Genomic DNA, 23,751 nt, shown 5'->3' on the forward strand with positions numbered 1-23,751 from the left:
TTCAAATGAATGTCTTGGTCCCTGCAGATTTTGCTGAATTTTGTTTTGTTTTGTTTTGTTTGTTTGTTTTTAAGATAGTTTATGACTCTGCCTCAGATTTGTACAGGAAACGTGCACTAATTTAGACCCAGGACAAATCTTTTTAGACGTGACCTGTCACCTGTTGAGCGTGCACCACAAACACATCTGGTGTAATTGTGTCCTACATTTAACATTTAAATCCACAACTCATACTGTCCATTTTCCATGTTATTTTAGCTGTTGAAATTTGTTTGTTTTTGTTAACCTCTGTTTTTCAAAGATATATGGAAAAACAAGGTGACACCAGTAAATCTCTAAAGCAGAGGCTCTTTGGGAGAAACTGCTTTCTGTTCCTATTTCCTAAGGACATCTTAAGACCCAAATTCCACAAGCCGGCTGGTGAAGGTGTTTCAAAATCTGAGAAACTTCTCTAACAGAAAGGTATGAACAGCTTTCTTGTAGGGACATGCGTGATATTTATGACTGACCCTGCTGTTGCGCAAACTTGTCCTTTTAAATGCGAATATAAGTTAAGCTGGAGGCAGCAGCCAACACAGCGGTACTCCATGGAAAAATGAACCATCAGAGCTGAGAAACAGGTTACTGGTCTCTCGACTTGTTTTTCCTCATGTGTCTTTCAGTGCGGGACAGGGAGTTGTGAAATCATGTGAAGTCTTTGCTTTTGAGGACAGCTCATGAATCGCAGCTGATTCTGGTAAACCACAAGCTGAACCTATAAAGCGTTTAAGTCCGTGGCTGTTTTCAGACTTGCACATTTCCAACACTTGGCTACTGTTCCTTGAACCTTGGCGATGATTGGCTGACAACCAGGTGGGTGGATCAGCAGGGGGGAAAGGTAAACATCACCCCAGGCTTTGCCACTCTGTACCTCTCTTTGGCAGCACAGTTCACTTTTGGCTCAGGTCAGACACCAGCTCACCTCGCGGCTTCTCTTCCTCAGCCATGACGATGACTGTTGCCATGGTGATGCTGTGCATGATGATGGTACATGCAAATGTGAAGCCGCAGAAAGATTTTAGCCTGCAGAAGGTAGGATGGAGGGTGTTTGGTTTTTAAGCTTTTTTCTTTTTATATATTTTTTTATGTTTCAAACCACGTTTATTCGTTTTGTTAAGAACGGGGTTTCTTTAAAAGGAGAACAGCTGTTCTTTGTTTGTTACATGACGCCACCTACTGTCTGCTGGTGGTTTTATGTGTGCGCACAGTTTGCGATGAGTTGCTACCTTACAATAAACAAGATTAATGCACAAGTAAATTGTTTGCTGGTTTGATGGACTGTGTGAGGTTAACTTTCTTTGGCATATGTGCCACAAGAAATGTGTTTGACTGGCTATGAAGTGGGATTGTCCCGCACTTACTTCTTCTTAGCCATATTATGCCTGTAAGCCTTTTAACGTTTTATTCTTTATTTTAAAAGTAAAATGTTTATTTGACACAAAGTAGTGCTGATTTTATTTTCCCCGCCAGGATTTTTTTTTTAATGTAGGCTATTGTCTGTTATATAAGAGTAAAAGTTAACACTTTCCCAATATAATTATAATCATTGACATTAAGTCAAGTAAACACCGTTTTACATGAGGAAAAATGAAAGTGGCTCATCGGTTTTGATGTACATCGAACATTTGAGATAGGTAAGGATGCCCTGCTTTACACAAGTGCTTGCAACAGGGTACACATTACAGCCTATGATAAAATAAATATGTGAGCCACACCATTTCACTTCAAGATGTGCTCTTTCATTCCGATCAACACAAGCACTGTAGTTTATTTTGAGTCAATCCCACATACCCCACCTTGCTTCCTTAAATACTTAGTGCACCAATTACCCGACTAAAAATACTCCCAACACATTATTTGTGCCTTAAAATACAGAACCTCATTGTTTCAGGGAAATACTTCTTCCTCTTTATTTAAATAAAGAGCCCTGCATTTAACCATTTAACCAAATGGTTAAATTCACGTGCATTTAACCATTTGGTTTATGTCACCCAGTGCGTCTGGGACTGTGACAGACAGGTCACATGTAGCCTGTGCATGACTGCTCAGAAGTTCCAATAAACTGTGTCCTGTTTTTGTTTGTTTTGTGTGTGTTTAGTTTGCAGGAAAATGGTATCGCGTGGGGGTCGCCTATGACTCTCCGCGTTTCGTCCCATTCCGAAGAATAATTAAGGCCTCCATGGGCACCATCACGCCGCTGCCAAACGGCAATGCTAATCTCACAATGTGGGAGGCAACGTGAGTCTGTTTTTGCAGGGGTGACACATTTGATCACTGTTGACATATGTGGACACGCAGGGACATGCCGCTCAGTCTGTGTGAGAAAAGACTGTGGCAGAGCTTTTTTAAACTCTATTATGGGGCAAAGTCAGGACACTTTTTAAGATCTTTTAATTAAATTTGACTTGTTATTGTGTCCATGCCCTTTATGTGCTCCAGTAACCTTTGTAATTTACACAATATGCTCTCACAGTTATTTAAGATGGCTGTTGAGTGGCAAACTTGCATACAACAATAATACATATTGGGCTTTATTGAATTAATAACATCAAAGCTATCATATGTGTGCTAGTCAAGGAAAAGAGTTAAACAGAGAGGAGTAAGAAAGTGACACTTGTGGATAAACACTCATTTTTCTTTGCTTTTTTCAGATCCTTTGGTTGTGTAATCAAAAAGTACCAGTATGAGAGGACGAGTGTACCTGGACAGTTCACCTACTTCAGTGCACGTGAGTCTTTTTCTAAAGACAACTGACTTTTTCCATCATAGAATAAAAACTTGACTGGTGCTCACAGCATGAGTTGACATTCAGGATCAGCAACATGTCATGAGCAAAAAAACACAGTGATCACAAGGATGAAGCTGTGCAGTCCAGGCACATGTGACAAAGTAATGACATAAGACTGAGAACAGGAAATAAGAGCAGAATACACACCCAAATATATTTGGGGGATTTTTCTTTTTTACTTTTATTATTTTTTACAGTTACGGTTTTCATGTGACATGTAAGTATTTTTTATTGTTTATATAGCATGCTGTCTAAATAACAAAATGTATATTATTAAATGTAGTAATTTAAAATGCATAATTTTTACAGTGGTATAATTATGATTATGTTAGAATTGTATTGTAATGAACATTTAAATGAATGTAAATTGTTCAATAATGTATAAAATTTTCATTACAATTTTGAGAATATTTTAAGTAGGTTTAAGTTTTCATGCGACACTTAAGTATTTTTTATTATTTATATAGGTCTGCTGTCTAAATAACAAAATGTATATTATTAAATTTAATAATTTAGAATTAAATCTTAATCGAATTAAGATTCATTAACATCCAGTAAGTCAATACAAAAATTACATATCTTGTAAATTAATTTTATCTTCTACCAAATGCAATTGGGGGGGTTTTACGTTCATGTTTTTTTCTTTTTGTTTTTGTTTTTTGTTTTTAGCTTTTTGCATTTTAAGTAACCTATACAGGCCTAATAGAAAAATCATATACATCCCATTTGGGTTTAGTGCAGGCAATTCTGTTTCATCCAGATTTAATGTATTGGTCTATTTATTCATTTATTTAATCTGCCTATCAATTTGCTTTTAAATGTTCAACTAGCAGGGGTGCTAAAATCTCGCTTCTGTGTCACGATTTCTCTCAGGCCATAACATGGTGAAGGACATCACTGTGGTGGAAACAAACTACACTGACTACGCCATGGTCCTTAAGCACAAGGTTTTCAACAGAGAGTACACACAGGTGGCACTTTATGGTGAGACACGCTCACAGATGCGTCTGAACATGCAGGCCACTGCAATTCTGTCTTCTATACACCACATGTCTGTTTCTGTACTTGTCTGCAGCTCGCACTCTGAGCGTCAGGCCTGAAGTCGTACAGAAGTTTAAAACCTTTGCCTTGTCTCGCGGTTTACCAAGAGAGTCTATTCTGATTCCACCTCCAGCAGGTGAAGCAAGGGGGAACACGCCTCCATATATACACATAGTATATACACATCTGCGCGCATGTTGAAGAAAAATTGTCATAATTTTGGTCTGTATGTTTTCTGGTGAACAGAAAATTGCCCGTCATCAGGGTCTGGGCGTTAGGTAAGGCAATTTCTTTTTTTTTCTTTTTCTTTTTTTAAAGAAAAATATATATAAAAAACACAGGTGGTTATTTTAAATCTGCGTGTGCGAATGATTTCTGTCCAGCTAGTATAAAATCCTTTCTGTTCCCCCTTCTAGGTTCCCTGCTGTGCCTGAGATGAGGGTGGCATCACGTGTTCTTCGTGCTGTTCCAGCTGTGTGTCTGTGTCCAGTTTCTGACAGCATTTATGTATTATAAACTATTATTAAAAAAAACTTCAGCAAACATGATGCTGACTGCAAATGGCACAAGAAGCAGATATTGCTGATTACATTTATCCTATAGATCAACCTTGATTATGAAGCGTTTTCCATTATTTTCACAGTTCACATAGTTAAATAAACATTGACCTCCAGACTTTTATTAATCAAATTTGAGGGTGGGTTTTTTGTCTTATTATGGTTACATGTAAAATATGTTAGTATGTAATTCTGTGTTTTACTGTGATCTATATGTTCATCACCTGACAGTTACCTCTACCAGCTATAATACAGTCATCATATATCAATAAATATATTTCTGATCAGCTGCATTTTTCTTGAATTAAGAAATTTTACCTGCATATGCACAAACACTTTCTCTTGCATAAAGTGTTGCTGCAGAGGTTCACACTGAAAAGACAAATGTAAATAAAAGTTGGCTGCTTCATCGACTGCCCTGAGCCATATCAGCTGTGCTCTTTCACACTGTTGACATAATTAAATAAATATTCAGCCTGGACATAATAAATAAATCTCTGAGTAGATTATCTACAGTTTCTACTGCATTTGTGGCACAAAACAAGTGGTCTAAAGGTCACTGAAAGGAAGTTTTTTCCCTCAGTGAACACCAGGTGGCACATACACACCAGTATGTGACATACAGTTTATGATGCAGATATCATGATACCATGAGAAATGAGATTAAATGAGCTGTATGTTGAAGGGACACTTCTGTCTGTGGTAACATCAAAAAGTCTCTGTAGCTGATACTAATGCTACATTTCCCCACAATCTGTTAATTACTAACGTATATTGATCAGTTGTTTGTTTTAGCTTCAAACTCTGAAGTCCAGCAATTCATTTCTGATTATTTGGACCAAAGGACACACAGTGACATGCACACACCTCTGTGCACAGACACACTGATCGTCAGAACTTTGCGCGTTAAGTTGTGTCTTTTCTTGCTTCTTTTGGTCGTGTTTTGAGAGGGGATTCACAAAAGCCACATACGCAGGGTGTCCGTTTGACCCAGAAAGGCAGCAGACAAAAGTTTCTGGGAGGTGACAGAAAGAGACAGGTTGGACAGGCAGGCTAACAAAATGCAGGGAGCGGTCAGGCCTGTGTCTGTGCTGGTAATGGGGTGGGCCCTCGTGACCTTCCAGGTATCTCCTGTGGAGCCAAAAAATTTTACCCTGACCCAGGAGAACTTTGATCTGGAGCAGGTGAGTGGATAAAATACTAAAAAATGAAATTTCTTTAGTTATTTCCCACCCCACCCAACAACAAAGTTTATCACTTCTTTTCATTCAGTAATATCTGAGGTTGTTTTTATTGCTGCACGTCAATCCACATGTTTTAATGTACAGTAATTATGAGTCTTGTCGCACCACGCCTTGACTTCAGCAATCTTGGCACAAATTCCTGAGAAACATCAGCTTATCCAGAAGTCAGCTAAACATGTCACACCCCTGCTGATTCATCCACAGTACACTGGCTCCCTGTACTGCCATGAATTCACCCTAAAAACATGACTATTAACATTTGAAGTTCTTCACAGGCTCTGCCCTGCATATTTCACTGATCTCCTCCAAACTTAAACTTCCTGCAGTGTTCATCTGGGTGCCAGGTCCTTCTCTTATGCAATACCTAAACTTTACTCCCTCACATCTGCACACTCCTTGACAGAATTCAAAACTGCGCTCATGACATTTTTAAGCTGTTCTGTTTTGTTTTGACTGGTCCATTTTATAATATTAGTATCTGTTCTGTTTTATGTCATGCCGTGTTCCTCGCAGTTTATGGGAAAGTGGTATGAGGTGGCAGTGGTGTCTACCTGCCCTCATTATATGCAGCGTAAGAGGGGAAACCCTGTCATTGTTGCACTTGAGCTGAAACATGTTGCATCTGAGGAGAACTTCACCATGACAGCCACTGCTTTCAGGTCAGATTCACCCACATGCTGTTTCTCATGGAGTGGATGAGTATGCTACACTCAATATAACCTTTCATGTGTTTGTGTCTGCATATAGGAACAGCTTGTGTACGGAGACTTCAACAGATTACAGTTTGACGGACACTCCAGGGCGATTCTTCTACCACACTGCAAGTATGTTTTCTGCTTTCCTGCATATATAGTACATCCTTCCTGTGACATGTGTACAATAAAAACATTCTCATGATGCTAAAATAATACTCAGAAAACCTGATGCGTTAACACTTTATTTTCTACAGGGCTCGGGGCCGACGTTGATGCCTTTGTGGTTCATACCACCTATGATGAGTATGCTGTAATGCTTCTGCTGAGCACAGAGAAACCATCAGGAAATAAAACCACCATAGCCAAACTTTACAGTGAGTGACCACTGTTGGATCATCAGCCATTTTACCTTTGATTTATCAAGATATCTGTGTTGATTTTTTTTTAGCAGTGCATTTCTTTGTGTCCGAATTAAAACAAGGGTCAGGTACTTTAATTTATCAATCAATATTAATTATGAGTAAGCTAATAATAGACTTCATATTCCCAACACCTAATCTAGTGTACTTAAAGCAGGTAAAACTTGCAAAGCTTCTGAGGCTACTGTATAAAATCTAATTGTCTCTATATCTGACTGTAATCTTGTTCAAATCATGAGATCTCACATTTAGCCTTTTAATTTGGAACTATTTAATGTTTTTCAATATAAAATTATAAAAACATAGAAATTTGTTGTTCTCACAGAGATTTTAGGAACTTTAAATGTGCTGATTCTAACACTGCCTTTCTGTTTCCTTCCAGTATTTAACAGAGTTGAAACAGTCAGTGTTATAAAACACTAAAGAAAATCTGTCCTCTTCAGGTCGGACTGTGGAAGCAGGCCCCGCTGTGCTGGATCACTTTAAAACAGTGGTCAGAGAGCATGGAATGAGAGACGATGCTGTCATCATGAATCAGGACAAAGGTGCACACTCTCCCTGAGAACTATTGATGAGTTTACACTCGTCATCTCCATCTTTAACATTTTTTGCCCAGTATATTCACTATCCTCTGCACATGTCCAAATCATCTTTACATGCTGTTCAACCTGAGCGAACCCTCTGATTTGTTGTAATATAGTCATCGTTGCCCCCCCCCCCCCCAAGCAGAACAGATTTGCCCGCTGGGATAGCCATGTTTGACACCCTTGCTGTTATTGATTTTTCCCTCCTGTTATTGAATATTATCTTCATGGTTGTGTTTTGCATGTTTAGTGTTTTCTATTACTAACTGCATTTTAGAAAGTCATCAACTCTAATCCTTCTGCCTTTACAGGTGAGTGTGTTCCAGGTGAAAAGATGACAGAGACACCTACTCAGGTGCATGCTTCACACTAACACACTAACATATAACACTGTAAAACCCAAGATTTATAACTATGTTAAAGTGATGAGTCTTTAATGCATTTTAATACCTTGTATGTCATTATTTCAGGTTATTGTTCCCAAAGGGTTAAATAGAAACGCGGTTCCACGTACGACACATCCCCAAGAAGAGTTCACTGTTACCATCTGACCCTATCCTTACCATCCTCCTCTGTCAGATAAATCCTCTGCATGTCCTCCTTCACTATATCCATGGATCTCCTCTTTCACTCCTGCCTGGCAGCTACACGTTCAACATCCTTTGCCAAGTATATCCACTATACTTCCTTTGCTTATATCTAAACCGTCTCAGCCTTACCACTCTAACTTTATTTCTGAACTGCTCTACCTGAGCTGTCCCTCTGTGGTACACGTTTCTAATCCTTTCTATTCTGGTCAATCCCAATAAAAACCTGAGCATCTTCAGCTCTACCACCTTGAGCTCAACCTCGAGCTGGCAGACCTCGAGGTCTTTTTGTCAGTGCCACTGTCTCCAAACCAAACATCATACTGGGTATGACTACCAGCGTTTAAACCTTCCTTTTACTCTTGCTGCTATCCATCTGTCACAAATCACCCACTCGACTTTGCCTCCACTCTCTTGTTAACTGTTAATATAAATAAAAATATGTAAATGTAAAAAAAATGCAATAAGGATGTTGTGTTTCTGTCAAATTTGAGCGTTTTAATAAATATATATTTGCTATATATTTTAATATACAGCTGGTACATAGTCCAAAATGCAAATTGTTTTTTAATGTGTGAAACAAGTTTAAATACAAAAAAAGGACTTTAACTTTTAAGGCCCTTTTAAAGCTGCACCACCTGCTATATATGGCATGGTGTGCTAATACTTTCCACAATTATTTATCATATGCATTTGGATGTGCAAGTTTAAGAGATGTGACAAATATTTATTTAAAGATAATATTTTATTGCCAATATTATTTCAAATAAAGCGACCATGCTATTTGAGAAAAAAAAAGCACCAAACATATGGCAAGTGTACGGTAATAAAATATCTCATGTACAAATGTTTCCTGTATGTTTCACTGCCCCAAGGAATCATTTTCAAAATGGGCTGCACCGCTCCCCAACGGGACATGGAGGGAGAGAGCTGAAACAGAATCATGCATGCATGTGGATACCTTGTAAATTTACTCCAACATCATGGTTTCACATTATAAAGTTACTAAATTGTAACTTTATAATGTTACAATTTACACATGTCTGGAATCATACATCAGTCCAATCCAAGCCCTCAGAAATGTGATTCTGGCTAACCTACTATCCAGTCACATCTGGTCCTCTTTGCTCTCTAACCTGTCTGTGAATAATATTATAACATTTTTCAGGTTCCAGTGTGATCTTGAGCTGGGGTCCTGGTCTGTACATCCACTGGTACAAAGTGCAAGCTTGAGCTACCAATAGTTATTTAGGTATTACAAGGGTGGAGCTGTAGACGGCAGCTCACTCGCCAAGATACGTAACTTTTTGTATATGCGCCCAAAGCATTGTGGGCTCTGTAGTTCAGAAAAGATAACTTCTATAACTTATACACATTAGGATGAACTAGTATGCTATTGTTACTCATTAGTCCCTCCAATCATGACAAGTATTGATTTGTTTGCATTGCAGTGGTCAGGTGAGATACACAAAATCTGAACTTTGCTCTTTTACTTGTTTATTTTCTACTCAGCTGTGGGGGGGCTGGGTACATGAGGGTGACCCGGCAAACATAGCCCATAGCAGTTCAATGCACTGTCTCCTAATCAAGAGGTGAGAGGGGGCTGTTTTGATGTTTCATACTTAGGGGACATTGTTACCAACGCGTGGACAGACAAGCTGGTGAGATGCAGAAAGCAGCGACTGTGATTACTCTGCTGGTCCTGGGATGGACTTGGAGCCTCGAGGGGCTCCCTGTACTCACAGACCCGCTTTACCCCACACAGGAAAACTTTGATTTAACCCAGGTAAGTGCTCGAGTTCTGCGCTCTGGTTAATATTCTTTAACATTGTGCATATTGCATAATTCTGAGAAGTGTTAAATGCAAAAAGTTAAAAGCAGGAGATGCTGGTATGCCCTTTTCCTGTGTATTTAAATTCTAACATTTTATTTCTTTTAGTGTTTACTGAAAATTTCTTTAAGCCTTAATCTCAAGCAGAGGAAACCTAAAAATATGAGGATTATATGCTGAGGGCTTTTATAATGGAAACTAGAGCTGTTAGTTGCACAGTGCAAAGGTCGGGTATGAATCCATTGAGTGCTCATAGATAACTATGACAGAGCAAGCCTAAGGTAATATTTATCTATTTCTCATTGCAAAACATCCTTTATGATCCAGTCAAACGACTGCTTCAAATCACTTGTATTCTCAGGACTGAGAAGGTCCAAAGTAAACGTTTCCTTTAGATGTAGAACACAAGGACCTCTCCAAACTTGTATTTTTAAAACAAACTTAAAATAGTTTAATTAAAGTTGACGTTTTGCTTTAAACCCAGCATTAAAACAACATTTAACTATATACTTTTTTAATAATCTATATTTGTAACATCTTTATTTTTATACCAGATGTTTGGTTAAGCAGTCTGTGAGTTTTATATCAATTTGTGAAAATCTTCCTTTTGTTTACCTCTCCTGACAGTATTTGGGAACATGGCATGATATTGCCATTGCATCCACATGTCCCTATATGCAACGTTATAAGTCAGGTGCAGCCATCGGAAAACTGGTACTTCAGAGAGGTGATAATGAAGGCAAACTCAAGGTGACTCGAACTTCACTGAGGTTAGTAGAAAACGCATGGGTGTGCGGACACAAACAGTAATGTACAGCAAGCATGTATTTCTGACAGCAAAACACAATGTCCACTATTGTGTTCCCTTCAAGCTGTGTGGGTTTTTACAAAAAATGTTTTTTGTTGTTTGTTTTTGCTAATGTACTCATTCTAAACATTCTAGCAGACATATTGAGGGAAACTGGATTAACCAAAATTTAAGAGAAATCTGGCAAAAAAAACAAACATAATATTTAATTTTGCTGGATGAATTTTATTTGTGAAAGCTACCAAATTCTGAGAATCTGCTGTAAAAGAAGCTATCAAGCTGTAAAATACCAGTAGCAGCTGTAACATTAATGCGATCTGCTCACTGATGTATTAAACATGTTTCCTCAAATGAGTCTCTCTACACATTAACTGCTTTTAACTCCAGTATATTCTAAACCCCCCTCTTTGTGTGTGTGTGTGTGTGTGTGTGTGTGTGTGTGTGTGTGTGTGTGTGTGTGTGTGTGTGTGTGTGTGTTAAGACGAGGAACATGTATGGAGAGGATTGAGGATTATGAGCTGACCACCACACCAGGACGATTCTTCTATCATGTTGCAAGTATGTCTCTAATCTGTGTAAATAATGCTGTACGTGAGCTTTTGTACAGCGGATTTTTCGATATTATGACTCTCCCTGTACTCTCCCTCTCACAGAGTGGGGGGCAGACGTGGATGCATACGTGGTTCACACAAACTACAATGAGTACGCCATAGTAATAATGAGCAAGCAGAAGTTATCAGGCAATAAGACCACCTCAGTTAAGCTTTACAGTGAGTAAACGCTTCCTAAAAATGTAAACCAAAATGGATTCATTTGACAGTCCTTAAGTATACACTTGATTGTTGTTATAGTGACTATTAGGTGAAGTCCTGAAGTCTTAATGCCATTTTAAGGTTTTTATTTTCCAAATGATTGTGTTCTTCAGGTCGAACTATGACTGTGAGAAACACTGTCCTGGATGACTTTAAAAGACTGGTTAAAGACCAGGGAATGAGTGATGCCAATATTATCATTAAAGAGAACAAAGGTACAGCCCACACATACAGACACACACATAGACAGATTATCACACACGCTAACACTCTTCTAAAATGGAGTGATAAGCGTACAGTCTTCCTCCGAGATCAGTACTCTAGTTCTTACATTTTAAAGAAATCAACCCAGATCTACACTCTATCTTCATGGTTTCTTTCCTTGCGTATGTTCTACCTCTTTACAAAAGACATGAAAATCCAGGCTCACACACACACACACACACACACACACACACACACACACACACACACACACACACACACACAATAAAATAAAAAACTTGAAGAATGGAACTGTGTTTCATAACATCTTAACACGACATTTTAGGCTATAGATGAAGTATATGAACAAATGACACTACTTCACTTGATCTGCAGGTGACTGTGTTCCTGGAGAGGAGGTGGCAACAGCCACAGCTCAGCCTGAGCCTCAGGTATTACAATCTATTTAACATTGAATATTTTATGCATATGCTTTAATTGTATTTCCTTTAAAATGCATGAAAGAACATCTGTTGTCCTTTGTACTCAGGAGTTTGAGTTTTATGGTAGAATTCATCATAAATGAATTACAAGGCCATCATATAATCCATGTGAGACGTTACATTATAGGAGATCATTTTATCGGTATAATGCAGATTATTTGTGGTTGAGTCATTTTTGTATCTCTGAGTCTGTGTGTCTGTGTTAAACAGCGTGTGAGGAGAAATGCAGTGCCTTCTTTGGCTCCAGATGTGGAGGGCTCTGGTGATGATACAGCTATGTTCAATGGGACTGGTAGGATATCAGTTTATGCCAAATATCAAGTTCTGATTCTGATGTTGTATATTTTCTTATGCATATGTATATTCCCTCGCTGTTCCCACAGAGGCCTGTAAAGCAGCACCAGACACAGGACCGTGTTTCGGGATCCACGTGCGTTACTACTACAACTCCTCTTCAATGAACTGCGAGCTCTTCAAGTATGGAGGATGTTTGGGCAATCAGAACAACTTTGAAAATGAAAGGGACTGTTTGCAGAGTTGCCGCACCGAAGGTAAGAAAAAACAAACACAACATGACATTTGCTAATGTGCATAGATGTCCGTGCAACACACGTGCAAATTCAGGTTTTGGGGGGTTTGGTCCAACATTTAATTATGGATTCAGCTGGGGTTTCCAAATGACGCGTAAACGGAAGAACACTTATTTTCTATGAGAAGCTACTGTGTTTGTTTTCAATGAGGCTCCTTATAACAGCCACAGAGAAAGGGACTGCAACTGTTTTACAAAGTGCAATTCATGTTCTACTTGAGACTCTTGTGGCACACCACGAATGAATATTACCTATATTATATTGTGTGTATCTCTTTTGTCATTTCAGCTGTGTGCCGTCTGCCTATGGATGCTCAGCCCTGCACAGGGAAGCCTCCCATCTGGGTTTTTGACTCCACCGCTGGTCTGTGTGTGGCCTACAAAAGCAGCTTCTGCCAGGCCAACGGCAACAAGTTCTACAGCAAGGCAGAGTGTGAGGAGTACTGCGGGGTGATGAAAGATGGTGCGAAAATAAAACAAGTATAACAGAGCAGAACTGTGGCAGGATGCAAATAAACACAAAGACACATTTATCTCATAGAAATCCCACAGATTCCAAGTCCATGGCTGAGGCACTTAAAAAAAATCTCCCAGCCTTGTTTTTTCTTCATATGTAAACACAAAACCCAATTTTCAAACAACATTTAAAAAAAAAAAAAAAAAAACCTCTAACCCTTATGGCTAAACCACATCATCACATCAAAACAGTTTTAACCAGTGATCGTACACACACACACGGCCAGTCGGAAAAAAAACATTACTGCTATTATGCTACTACATCAAAAAAAAAAAAGGAAAGAAAAGAAAAGAAAAGGAAAAACAACAATGTTAACAACACGTAGCTCCGGTCGTCTTGCATCTTAGGATTTACTCATGGAAGTGGCTTCTTTCACATGTTTCTCATGCAGTGTAATTATAATGATTAAATGGGAACATTATGTTGTATGAGAAAAAATGTGAAAGGGGCCACTTTAATGGGTGTTTGTGCTGGAAAACATAAACATTGATTGCAGAAAGGGGCATTTTTCAATCTGGTTGCCATTCCATGAGCAAGAACACAGTCTGTCACAGCTGCTCAAATGTCATTTGGAATTACTGTTGTTAGGCATGAACTTACTCCTCCTCCTCTTATAAACAGCCCTTCTCTATCTCTCTCTGATTGTTTGTTGATATTGAGCTTCAACTCAACCAATGCCATTCTGTGACGATGGACTGATTGACTAATGTTACTTACATGACATCATTAGCAAGAAGTGTGAAGAGTTTTAATTTGTTGTCGTTGTGTTGAATATATTTTTTTTAAAGATATTTTTATGGAGGGACAAATTACAATCGTGTGAGTAAGGTTTTTCACAGGACTCTGTGCAGACCTGTGAAAAAACTAATTACACCCTTACTGCTTCCAAAGAAAAATTATGATTTCACTAAGGTTTCCAGAAAAATATGCTCTTATGTCTTTTGTTCAACAACTAATAGCCCAAATTGGGTCATGCAACAGAGCCACGATCCCAGTTTGCAAACCTATAAAGGAAAACACTTCTGCTCACTGGAAAAACTGTTGATGCATGATAAATACAAGTAAAAGTTACAGCTCAGTTTGAATCAATTCCTGCAAATGCATCAAGTTCCCCATACATGCTGGTCCAAACAATGTATATATGCTTTTTTTTAACAGATGAAGGGCTCCTCAAGGCAAACTGACTGAGATGAGGAACCACTGCTGCTCAGTCAACATAAAGGGATACGACACAAACCACCACAGTAACAAAATATGGCTTTGTCTCAGCAGCGTTGTCACCAATAAAAAAAAAAAAGTTTTTCAGTTGCTTCTTGTTTGTTACTGGTAAATGGCCTGTATTTATATAGCGCTTTACTAGTCCCTAAGGACCCCAAAGCGCTTTACATATCCAGTCATCCACCCATTCACACACACATTCACATACTGTTACTTCTTGCAATACCAGTTATAACATCACAGCAACACCTGTGTTTTCTGTGTGGTTTCGAATTTTTGCTTGAATCAAAAATTTTATAGCACTTAAGAGTTTAGACTGAATCACCTTCCCTGACTCAATGTGTGAAAATGAACAGACCAGGTAGATGAATACCATTATAAACAATTTTGTGTGCTAAAATATAACGCCTTTGTGGTATTTCCTACTCAAAAAAATATCATGTGAAATGTTACCAGCAGAGGTCCCCATCATTTAAGGTTTAGAGCCAAATGCTCATGTTCCCCTCCCTCCTTCCGGATGTTGCAGTCTTTCTGGTTCACAGAACAAATACTGTGCACAGTCTTTAATGTGTTTTGCGGTGAACATCATAGAAAAAGTACCAACATGCAACCATACACATGTGAATTGCATACACTAATGATTACAGCTGAAAGAATATACTTCTCCTTGGTGACAGTATCAATAATGACACAGTATGCATGTTTATGGTATACTTTCCGGTGCTCAGGGACTCTATCAACAAATCTAAATAAGAAACGTTTCCTAATATTATAATTAAACAAACTGTTTGAGACATGTAAGGGTGAAAATGCTATTAGGATCACCCTACAACAATCATCAATAAATTCTTCTGTTATTTATTGCATGGACCTCAGAATATCCTGGCCATAAATTATATTGTATGATCCTACATTGTTAATCCCATAATGTGCTAATAATTATAGCCATGGCTGTGCTAGTTTATATGAATGTGATATTTTCATGTCACATAGATGTTTTGCATACTTACAGTAATAAAAGGATCTATTCTTAGACCTTGATAAGAATAGTGTATTAGCACTTCATGATATAGTCCCAGACCTAAGTGGCTATTTCCTGGCATTTATCATGTAATTGTTTCAGTCTAATTTTTATCACCATAAATTTTTCATTCAATTGTAATTACACATTATTATCCATGTGCAGGCTCTGTTATAGAGAATCCTAACCTTCACTTCTTTATTATCAGGGGTGCAAACTGTATTACAGAGTATCCCAATATACTTCTTGCATTGTAATTACGCATTATTATCTGGGTGTATGCCATCTTGAATAACTCTGATAACACACTTTACAGCACCTTGATGGAACAAAAAACATCAGTAATGGAAGACTCCTCTCTCACCATTGTAAAACAGAGAAATCATTCGCACCCACAGCCAGCAGGCTTTTAAACTCTCGTGTTAATAGCAGACGAGCTATGTCAAACATATGAATTTCTCTTTGGGATCAGCAAAGTTATTTTTATTCTTAAGCTGTATTATAGAGTATTTTAACCTCTAATGCTTTCATTGTTATTACACTGTATTTTGAGATAGCCTATAGTGGGCTTTGATTAATGTACTAGGTGGAGTTAAAGGGGAGAAGGTTTGGTGTGCTCTCTCATTCAAAAGGATGAGGACTAAATAATCCAGACAAAAAAGACATGAAGAAAAGCCAGGAGGGGGCAATATTTCTCTGTTGGTGTTTCACAGATATATCACACAATCTCAATTACATTCACACAGATTTGAATACATTTCGCAGAAAATTATGAGTCATTCACTGCTGCAGAAATATCACATAATATCTCAACTAATCCTAGGCTATTTGCCCTCTTTTAATTTTCACTCTTCCAAAGGAGCCAGGCTTCCTGCTCTCAGTTCCCAGAGTTCCTGGCTGCTGGCAGTAGAATGCTGGGAATATCCGGAGAGGAAGGGGAAGTGACATCACAGAACTGACCTTCCGTACCAAGCCAGATCACCTGGTGTTCCCTGGACCAGAGTTACCAAATAAGCACAAACATAAATAAGCCTGCCAAGGGGCAAATGCTTTGTTTTTGAGCATTCACAAATGTAATTTCAGAGTGCTTATCACACATTTTTGTGCTTCAGTTTATTTTCCAGAAGTATGGGAGAGACAAAGAGATAGGAGTAACTTCAATTCATTATGCAGGAATCTTTCTGTTAGATTGTCTGAGCTAATTTGGTAGGAAATTTCCACTGCAATTCAGCTGGTTCCTCATATTAACTGAAAGCCTTTCTGAGTTTCTAGTTACTAGTCTGCTGGGGGGATTTTCTTGCCTAATGTCATTTTTAATTACCAAAACATTGATTCAGTCTCACTGATTATGTTACAGTGAGCCCCACAGTACTACCCAACTGTCCTCATGAATTCTAGATTTAAAATTTATTACCCCAAAAATAACAAAAACCTATGCTAAAACCTTAAAATGAGCTAATGTTTGCTAAGAGAAACACACAATTATTTTTTAGCAAAGAGGGACGGCAGAAGAAGAGAAGGGGGTTAGAAGCTGCCCAAAAGAGAAAGCATTTGGATGAGGAGACAAAAAGAAGGACAGATGTGGGAGGAAATGTGATTTTGGAAGACGGCAAAGGAGTCATCTTTCAGCAAACTGCTGCAGCTCCCACTGTCTCATTGTCCTACCAACAGAGGACCCCCTCCACACACACACACACGTAGCGGCCGTTCTCTCACTTCAGAGGATGCAAAACTGCCTAATTTTCATTTCAGAGGACATCTTATCCAAACTATAACCAATATTTGCCTTCCCCTTATCCTATAACCAAAACTTCACCACCTTTTTTTCCATCTTCAAGTTCAACTCTGACTACGTGGCCAACCAACAGGCAGCCACAAACATTTAAATACCCTCCTCTAAACCCCAGCTGTGTCATCTGAGTGTTTTCACTAAGTCTGAGGTCTAACAGATGGTTGCCCAAAAAGACAGAACTGGGGGGAGGGGGGGGGGGGAAAGGGTTTGCTTGTCTTCCTACAGTCCCCCAAACCTATATTAACTCACAGAGTTATAAACATTGCTCAGCATATCTCATTTATTTATCTCTTTTATTTCATATAACATAACCAAAACACAGTGCTATCTCCCAGATGTTATTTAGCAGTATGACAAATGCCTCATAGAAACATAGAACACAGAAACTATCTTCAACATAATTACTACATGCATATATGCCTGTCTGGTGAAAGTGTTAATGCTGACTGAACATGTAAGAACTTTGCTTTAATTCATATGCTTTAATATTTTGGATTTTGCATTTATAACAGCTTTCTTTGACATGCAGTCATTTTACAATGACATGTTTTGTGGCATTTTTATACTGCCTCCAACTAACACTTTTCTCCTTCCTTGTTTCTCCTTCCTCACCTGGTTTTCACAATCCTCCACAAAGACTATGTGTTAAAGGCTCTACTCCTAATAAATTGTGACTGTTCCTAAGTTTACAGGTTACTCAGACATTGCTTATGACTGAATTAAGGAATGAGTTTGACTGAGACATTTTATTATGAAATAATGTTTCAAAAAGAGGAGGAGATGAATTTATCTAACAAGCAGGAGAAGCTACGACTGAAACTCGGTTTGTGGATGTTATTTGTTTGTGTAAAAGTTAAGCTATTGCAAAAGGTGCTCATGTCTTTATTATCACTTAACTGCTCAGGCTGTATGTCTTCGATGATAGAGTGAGCGTTATGTTGAATGGGCTTATGCATGTGTTTATGTGCTGGTCAGTGTATGTCATTATTAATTTTTGCAATATAAGAAATATATTATCCAATTAGGTTCGCTGTTAGCCAAATGCAGGTTGCTAATGGTGGTTTGCTTTTGATAGTTTTTCATAGCATTAGCTAACTTCCTGGCTATTGCTAACTAAATGAGAGAACCTGCTTGGTCAGTTGCAGTGTCGATCCCTGCTATGATGGCATTGTATTCACATGTTTAAATGCAATTTTCCACATGCAGTGATTTCTGCTTTGAAATCAACATAAGGGCTGAATGACCTTTGACCAGCTGACCTCAAGAATATCCAACCCTCCACTGTCGCTGCACAGTGTGACGCTCTGGCCCATTCCACTTTGACTGACCTCTCTTTGACTCTCACGCACACACACAGAGGGTATGACCACTCGATGCTCTCCCAGACACAGTCAGACACAATAGGAGACCCGACACATTCCTTTTCCCCAGGTGGCATAAAAGACACAGTCAGATCAATGTCCTAATAGGCTCCAAACCAGTGACAGACAATTATTAACCCCTGACGGGTGTGAGTTCCTCTCTCTCCTTGCCAGACTATTGTCTGACCACCGTGTGTTTGTATTGTCTGAGGGCCTTTTTTGGGAGGGGTCATGTAGTACTGGTTAACCACTGGATAAGAGGTCTAACTTAGAGTATGACATGCTCATTGTGTATGTAATCTTAACCTGAGAAAAGTGGATATTAACCTGCTCCAAATTGTGTCTTTAAAATATACACATTGATAGAACTGACCACATACCAATGTGACAACAAATGATGACAGCTCGCAGCCATGTGTCAGGACAGCTGATTAGGGTAAATTGTGTAAACAAGGATAAAATCCAAGAGCAACTGATATATAACAGTTTGCGAGTGTTACAGAGATACAATTTAAGCATCATGAGGCTATTTCTACTTCTGTACCTCATTCAGAAATCTTCCTTTGCACCTATTCACTTCACTCTCTGCTTCAGCTGGACCTCCCTCATCCCCCAACTCTTCACCGCTCTTTCTCCCCCAGGCTCCTCTCCAATTCCACTACAGCCGTGTGTGTGTGTGTGTGTGTGTGTGTGTGTGTGTGTGTGTGTGTGTGTGTGTGTGAAGGGCTGGTGGTGGTAGGACAATGGGCAGTAAGGGGGCTAGTTGAATAGGACCATTGAGCCTGCTCAGCCAAACAGAAAATCATCTCCCATCTCACTTCAAAACCCACAGTTTCACTGCGTACAAGTAGACCTTTATTCTCCATAATTAATCCCTGATACACATATACATACATAGGCACACATGCATATAGATGCATACATACAGGCTTACAAACACACACAGATACAGAAATATATATATGGACTCTGGATGGAGTCTGACATATTAAACTGTCAAGAAGCAAGTTGTTCAAATGACTCCCCTGAATGTTATTCTGAAATGTGAAATTTAAGAAAACTAAGGTCATTTTGAATCTGAAGGCAGCTACACGTCTCCAGAAATTTGCGCCATGTTTACCACTGTGCAGCATCTGCTCTTCCTTAAAGATCAGCTCGTAAACATCTGGGAACTGAAGCGGCTAGTTACTGGAATCTGGGAGAGGAATGTTTTACCATTCCTGTCTGATTGAGGATTGTAGCTCATCAGCAGTCCTGGGTTTTCTTTTCATGTTGCACTAAATGTTTTCAGTTGGCCAAAGGTCTGGACTGCAGGCAGGCCACTTCAGCACCCATACTCATCTACTTTGAAGCCATGTTGTGTTGATAGATGCAGTATGCAGTTTAGCATTGTTGTGCTAAAATATGCAAGGCGTTCCCTGAAAAAAACGTCTTTATGATGGGTGCAAATGTCACTATAAAACATGTATATACCTTTTAGCATCAATGGAGCCTTTCCATATCTGTAAGCTGCCAATTCCACAGACACTAATGCACTCCTATACCATCAGAGATGCATGTTTTTGAACTAAGCTCTGACAAAAAGCCATTCATGGCTTCTACATTTTCTAAAAAGAATTTCAATTTGTCTAACCACAGAACAGTTTTCCTCTTTGTCTCACTCCATTTTAAATGAGCAGAGACAATGGTGATGTTTCTGGCTTATGTTCACATAAGACTTCTTCTTCTTTGCATGATGGAGCAGACAGTGATTTCTAGAAGTGTTCCTGAGCCCAGGCAATAATTTCCATGACAGAATCATGCCTTGTTTTTAATGCAGTGGCACATCAGGCCCCAGATTTCCTGATCTAGTTACTGATTTATTTGGCATCGTCCCTCGCACACAGAAATTGCTCCAGATTTTTGGAGCGATATTATGTGTAGCAGATGATACAGTATATATAATCTTCACAATTTTAAGTTAACGAACATGACTGGAACTGTTCCACAGTGTGTGAACAGAGGTGGGGTTTTTTTCCTTTTTCCCAGCCTGTTGAATTTTTGCCCATCTTAACTTCTAAGAAACTCTGCCTCTCTAATAAGCTCTTTTTATACCCAATCATGTTACTTACCTGCAGTGTTGGGGAGTAACGGAATACATGTACCGCCGTTACGTATTTAAAATACAAAATATGAGTAACTGTACTCCATTACGGTTACCATTTAAAAAGGTGGTAATCAGAATACAGTTACTTTGCTGAAATAAAGGGATTACACAGCTGTATTTTCCTGTTTCATATGTTCGGCTATGCCCTCTCTATTTTTGGTTTCCACGCCCCAAACAAAACACGCATTAAGAGGCTCTAATGTCTGTCTCAATCTCCATGTCACCTCTACTTGCGGCTCGCATAATGACGTGAAGAAATGTTTTAAAAAAGATTATTCACAAAAATGATTTAATATGAAGGCAATAGGCAGAGTGTTACAGGCATAGCCCTAAAGAATGTAGCCCCATGGGCAGTGTAGTCCGTGCTGCAGGGAGAATGGACTGCCATACCCGTTATGTGTCTGTGAGCGCGAGGAGGGAGAAAAAGGAAAAGTACGAGCTGTCACGGAGCAGAAACGGGAGCTGGAAGCATGTAAATATAATAATAACCACTGCAGCCAAGAAGAGTGTCTGACGAGCCCAGTTGTAAGTTATTAAGACTCGACTGTACTCTGTGTTCGTGTTTTCCTCCAAAAACAATAAGTTCCGTTGGAGCAGTCTTTCAACGCCTCTCTCTGTCTCTCGCAAGCAAAGTTGACCCACACAACAAAGTAAAGCTAGTTTTCGGCTACGAGCCCGACACGGAACCGACGTATTAGCCAGAGGTCCCTTTACTACGGTTCGGAGCCGCTGACCTGTTTTATATATGCACGGAATAGTTTTCTCTACGAGATCGCTGCAAAAAGTGCAGCCTTACCTAATGTCCACCTACTGTTACTAAGATTTAAAAATCTAGTCGGTATTGGCATGGCGAGTAACCTTCAGTAATAGTAAAAATTCACACAACAATAGTAGATTCATGTAGTACGATAATATAATAGCTAATCCAAAGTATTCAGAATACGTTACTGTCATTAAGTAACGTAACGGAATACGTTACAAAATACATTTTGGGGCATGTATTCTGTAATCTGTAGTGAAATACATTTAAAAAGTAACCTTCCCAACACTGCTGACCTGTTACTAATTAACCTAATTAGTTGCGAAATGTTCCTCTAACTGTTTATGCTTAGTGCTACTTACTTTTCCAGGCTTTTGTTTCCATTGTTGCAGCCTTTTTGAGACATGTTGCCATCAAATTCAAAACATGCTAATTTTTTTTCATGAAACAGTAAAAATGTCTCAGTTTAAACATCTAATGTGTTTTCTGTGTTCTATTGTGAATAAAATATGAGTTTAAGAGATTTGCAAATCGTTGACACAATGACACAACTTTTTTGCAGTTGGGGTTGTAGAGAAACAGTGCAACAAAAGTAAAACAGCTGCATGACCATGGTTAAAAACTGACCTGTGAACACCAGATTTATTTACAAATTTATATACCTATGCTAAATATTCTCCAGTTTTCATAGCTCTTTTCTAGTCATTTCTACAAACCTCGTTCACCCATTCACACATGCATATAACAATGAATGCACTGGGAGTAGTTTTGGTAATTGTCTGTGAAGGTTCTCAGTCATCCAGGTCATCGTAGTCTAAGGAGCTTGGAAAGAAAAGCGTCCTTGAAGACATTTCACCTCACATCCGAGAAGCTGCTTCAGTTCTAAGAGCAACTGGTGGAGAGTCCCAGATTTTGGTGATTCTGTATTTTGCCCATATGAAAGGAGCCAGAGATGAAATACGTACCTATGGGTTCTGTCGACGATGATGTCTGTATTCCAGCTTCTTGACAGTTGATAAAGGAAACTGAAAATATGATTGCAAGATTTTACAAAGATAAAAAAAAAAAATACAGGAACATTAGTGACTGACAAAAAAACAGGAGCTATAGAGTTGCAGTAGTGGACAAATCAAAGATCCTCGTCTACTGACAGTATGCTGAAAAACAAAAAAAGTTATTCAGACATGGCACAGAGGTTAGCAGCCTGTCACAAAAATACATACTTTGATCCTATTTCTTGAATGGGACACATTCAACACATTTCGATAGACATAAAAAAAAAGGATTTTTGTCCCAACAAGGTGATTCCAAATTAGCAATTGGAGTAAGAAACTTGCCATATTTCTGCATGATGTATAGGGACTACTTAAAAAAATTAGAGCAAGCTGTAGGAAACTTCATTTTTCACCATGACACAGTGCCAGTAAAAACATACCTATATAAGAAAACATGCAGTCGAACACTCAGCCATGGCTTGACATTTTTGGAGTAGTGTGGGACCATCTTGACAAAGAATGGAACAACAGTCAGCCAATATCCAAAGAAGAACTTTGAGTGTCCTTAAAGACGAACTATTCCTGAAGACTACTAAATAAAAACTGAGAAAAAGCTGCCTAAGAGAGTTCAAAATGTGCTGGAGAATGAAGGTGGTCGTAGCATATTGACTTTCAAGCTTGCTAGCATTGTACAAACTCTGTTTTTGCCTTATGTACTGTATTTCCGTGTATGTTTGCACATATGTCAATGAATCACTTGTCATTTGTCATTTTTCTGACAAAATGAATTTTTAAATGAGGCATGGCTCAAGAACTATCATCGACATCTTTGTCTTTCCCATGCTAACTACTGAACTTGCTAACTGGTTCCCAGAATAAAAACTACAGTGCATGCATTTTTCCACACTGGATTTATCCACCATCTGTGTGGCTTTCAAATGGGATGGGATTCACCCAATCAGCCTAGAAAGTAACAATTCGCCCAATGTATATAGAGATTAATTTCCAAAACCATTTAATTCTCATTTACTGTGCTGTAATAGCGAAAAATGCTGCACCAGCTGCATCACAATATGTGTTACCAGCCTAATTCACTGTAAGCCCATAACAAGAGGTATTATCTTAAACGGCCTGTTAAACAAAGGCAGCAGACCTTGACAGAACAAGTGCTGTCACAGAGTGCAATATCAGCGCCGGTTTTTGACAGTGTTACACAGGACCATTTAAACTCCACCAAGCT

At 38.8% G+C, this 23,751-nt stretch overlaps 3 protein-coding genes across 4 annotated transcripts; all 3 read left to right on the forward strand.

Annotated features, from left to right (window-relative positions):
• The first annotated feature begins 909 nt into the window (after positions 1-909).
• On the forward strand, positions 910-4,839 carry ptgdsa (prostaglandin D2 synthase a). The gene is made up of 7 exons (XM_085463430.1): positions 910-1,071; positions 2,138-2,277; positions 2,691-2,767; positions 3,701-3,811; positions 3,903-4,004; positions 4,115-4,146; positions 4,285-4,839. The coding sequence occupies exons 1-6, from the start codon at positions 985-987 to the stop codon at positions 4,144-4,146; spliced, it is 549 nt and encodes a 182-aa protein (XP_085319556.1). The 5' UTR covers positions 910-984; the 3' UTR covers positions 4,285-4,839.
• A 423-nt stretch (positions 4,840-5,262) lies between these two features.
• On the forward strand, positions 5,263-8,927 carry LOC146705668 (protein AMBP-like). Of its 2 annotated transcripts, XM_085463433.1 has the most exons (7): positions 5,263-5,609; positions 6,183-6,328; positions 6,417-6,493; positions 6,619-6,738; positions 7,227-7,328; positions 7,679-7,722; positions 7,838-8,927. In XM_085463433.1, exons 1-7 carry the CDS (start codon positions 5,487-5,489, stop codon positions 7,916-7,918), a joined length of 693 nt encoding a protein of 230 aa, XP_085319559.1. In that variant the 5' UTR covers positions 5,263-5,486; the 3' UTR covers positions 7,919-8,927. The 2 variants fall into 2 exon arrangements, with proteins under 2 accessions (XP_085319559.1, XP_085319560.1); XM_085463434.1 differs by lacking the exon at positions 7,679-7,722 and having other exon boundaries at positions 7,838-7,927.
• A 588-nt stretch (positions 8,928-9,515) lies between these two features.
• On the forward strand, positions 9,516-14,526 carry LOC146705669 (protein AMBP-like). Its single transcript, XM_085463432.1, has 10 exons — positions 9,516-9,740; positions 10,413-10,555; positions 11,075-11,151; positions 11,247-11,363; positions 11,519-11,620; positions 12,006-12,061; positions 12,323-12,404; positions 12,496-12,663; positions 12,991-13,164; positions 14,377-14,526. The coding sequence occupies exons 1-10, from the start codon at positions 9,621-9,623 to the stop codon at positions 14,400-14,402; spliced, it is 1,065 nt and encodes a 354-aa protein (XP_085319558.1). The 5' UTR covers positions 9,516-9,620; the 3' UTR covers positions 14,403-14,526.
• The last annotated feature ends 9,225 nt before the right edge of the window (positions 14,527-23,751 follow it).

The sequence above is a fragment of the Copadichromis virginalis genome, linkage group LG7, assembly GCF_057382275.1.
Source record: "Copadichromis virginalis isolate Kocher_CV1m ecotype Utaka linkage group LG7, C_Virginalis_male_GT1.1, whole genome shotgun sequence".
Classification (NCBI taxonomy): Eukaryota; Metazoa; Chordata; class Actinopteri; order Cichliformes; family Cichlidae; genus Copadichromis; species Copadichromis virginalis.

Bases quoted from the DNA above. Each gene is read 5' to 3' on its own strand.
- LOC146705669 (XM_085463432.1), top strand. From the start codon at position 9,621: ATGCAGAAAGCAGCGACTGTGATTACTCTGCTGGTCCTGGGATGGACT. The intron at 11,364-11,518 runs GTGAGTAAACGC...TGTGTTCTTCAG, and splicing joins CACCTCAGTTAAGCTTTACA to GTCGAACTATGACTGTGAGA. The intron at 12,062-12,322 runs GTATTACAATCT...TGTGTTAAACAG, and splicing joins CAGCTCAGCCTGAGCCTCAG to CGTGTGAGGAGAAATGCAGT.
- ptgdsa (XM_085463430.1), top strand. From the start codon at position 985: ATGACGATGACTGTTGCCATGGTGATGCTGTGCATGATGATGGTACAT. The intron at 2,278-2,690 runs GTGAGTCTGTTT...TGCTTTTTTCAG, and splicing joins CTCACAATGTGGGAGGCAAC to ATCCTTTGGTTGTGTAATCA. The intron at 4,005-4,114 runs GTGAAGCAAGGG...TCTGGTGAACAG, and splicing joins TCTGATTCCACCTCCAGCAG to AAAATTGCCCGTCATCAGGG.
- LOC146705668 (XM_085463433.1), top strand. From the start codon at position 5,487: ATGCAGGGAGCGGTCAGGCCTGTGTCTGTGCTGGTAATGGGGTGGGCC. The intron at 6,739-7,226 runs GTGAGTGACCAC...TGTCCTCTTCAG, and splicing joins CACCATAGCCAAACTTTACA to GTCGGACTGTGGAAGCAGGC. The intron at 7,723-7,837 runs GTGCATGCTTCA...TCATTATTTCAG, and splicing joins TGACAGAGACACCTACTCAG to GTTATTGTTCCCAAAGGGTT.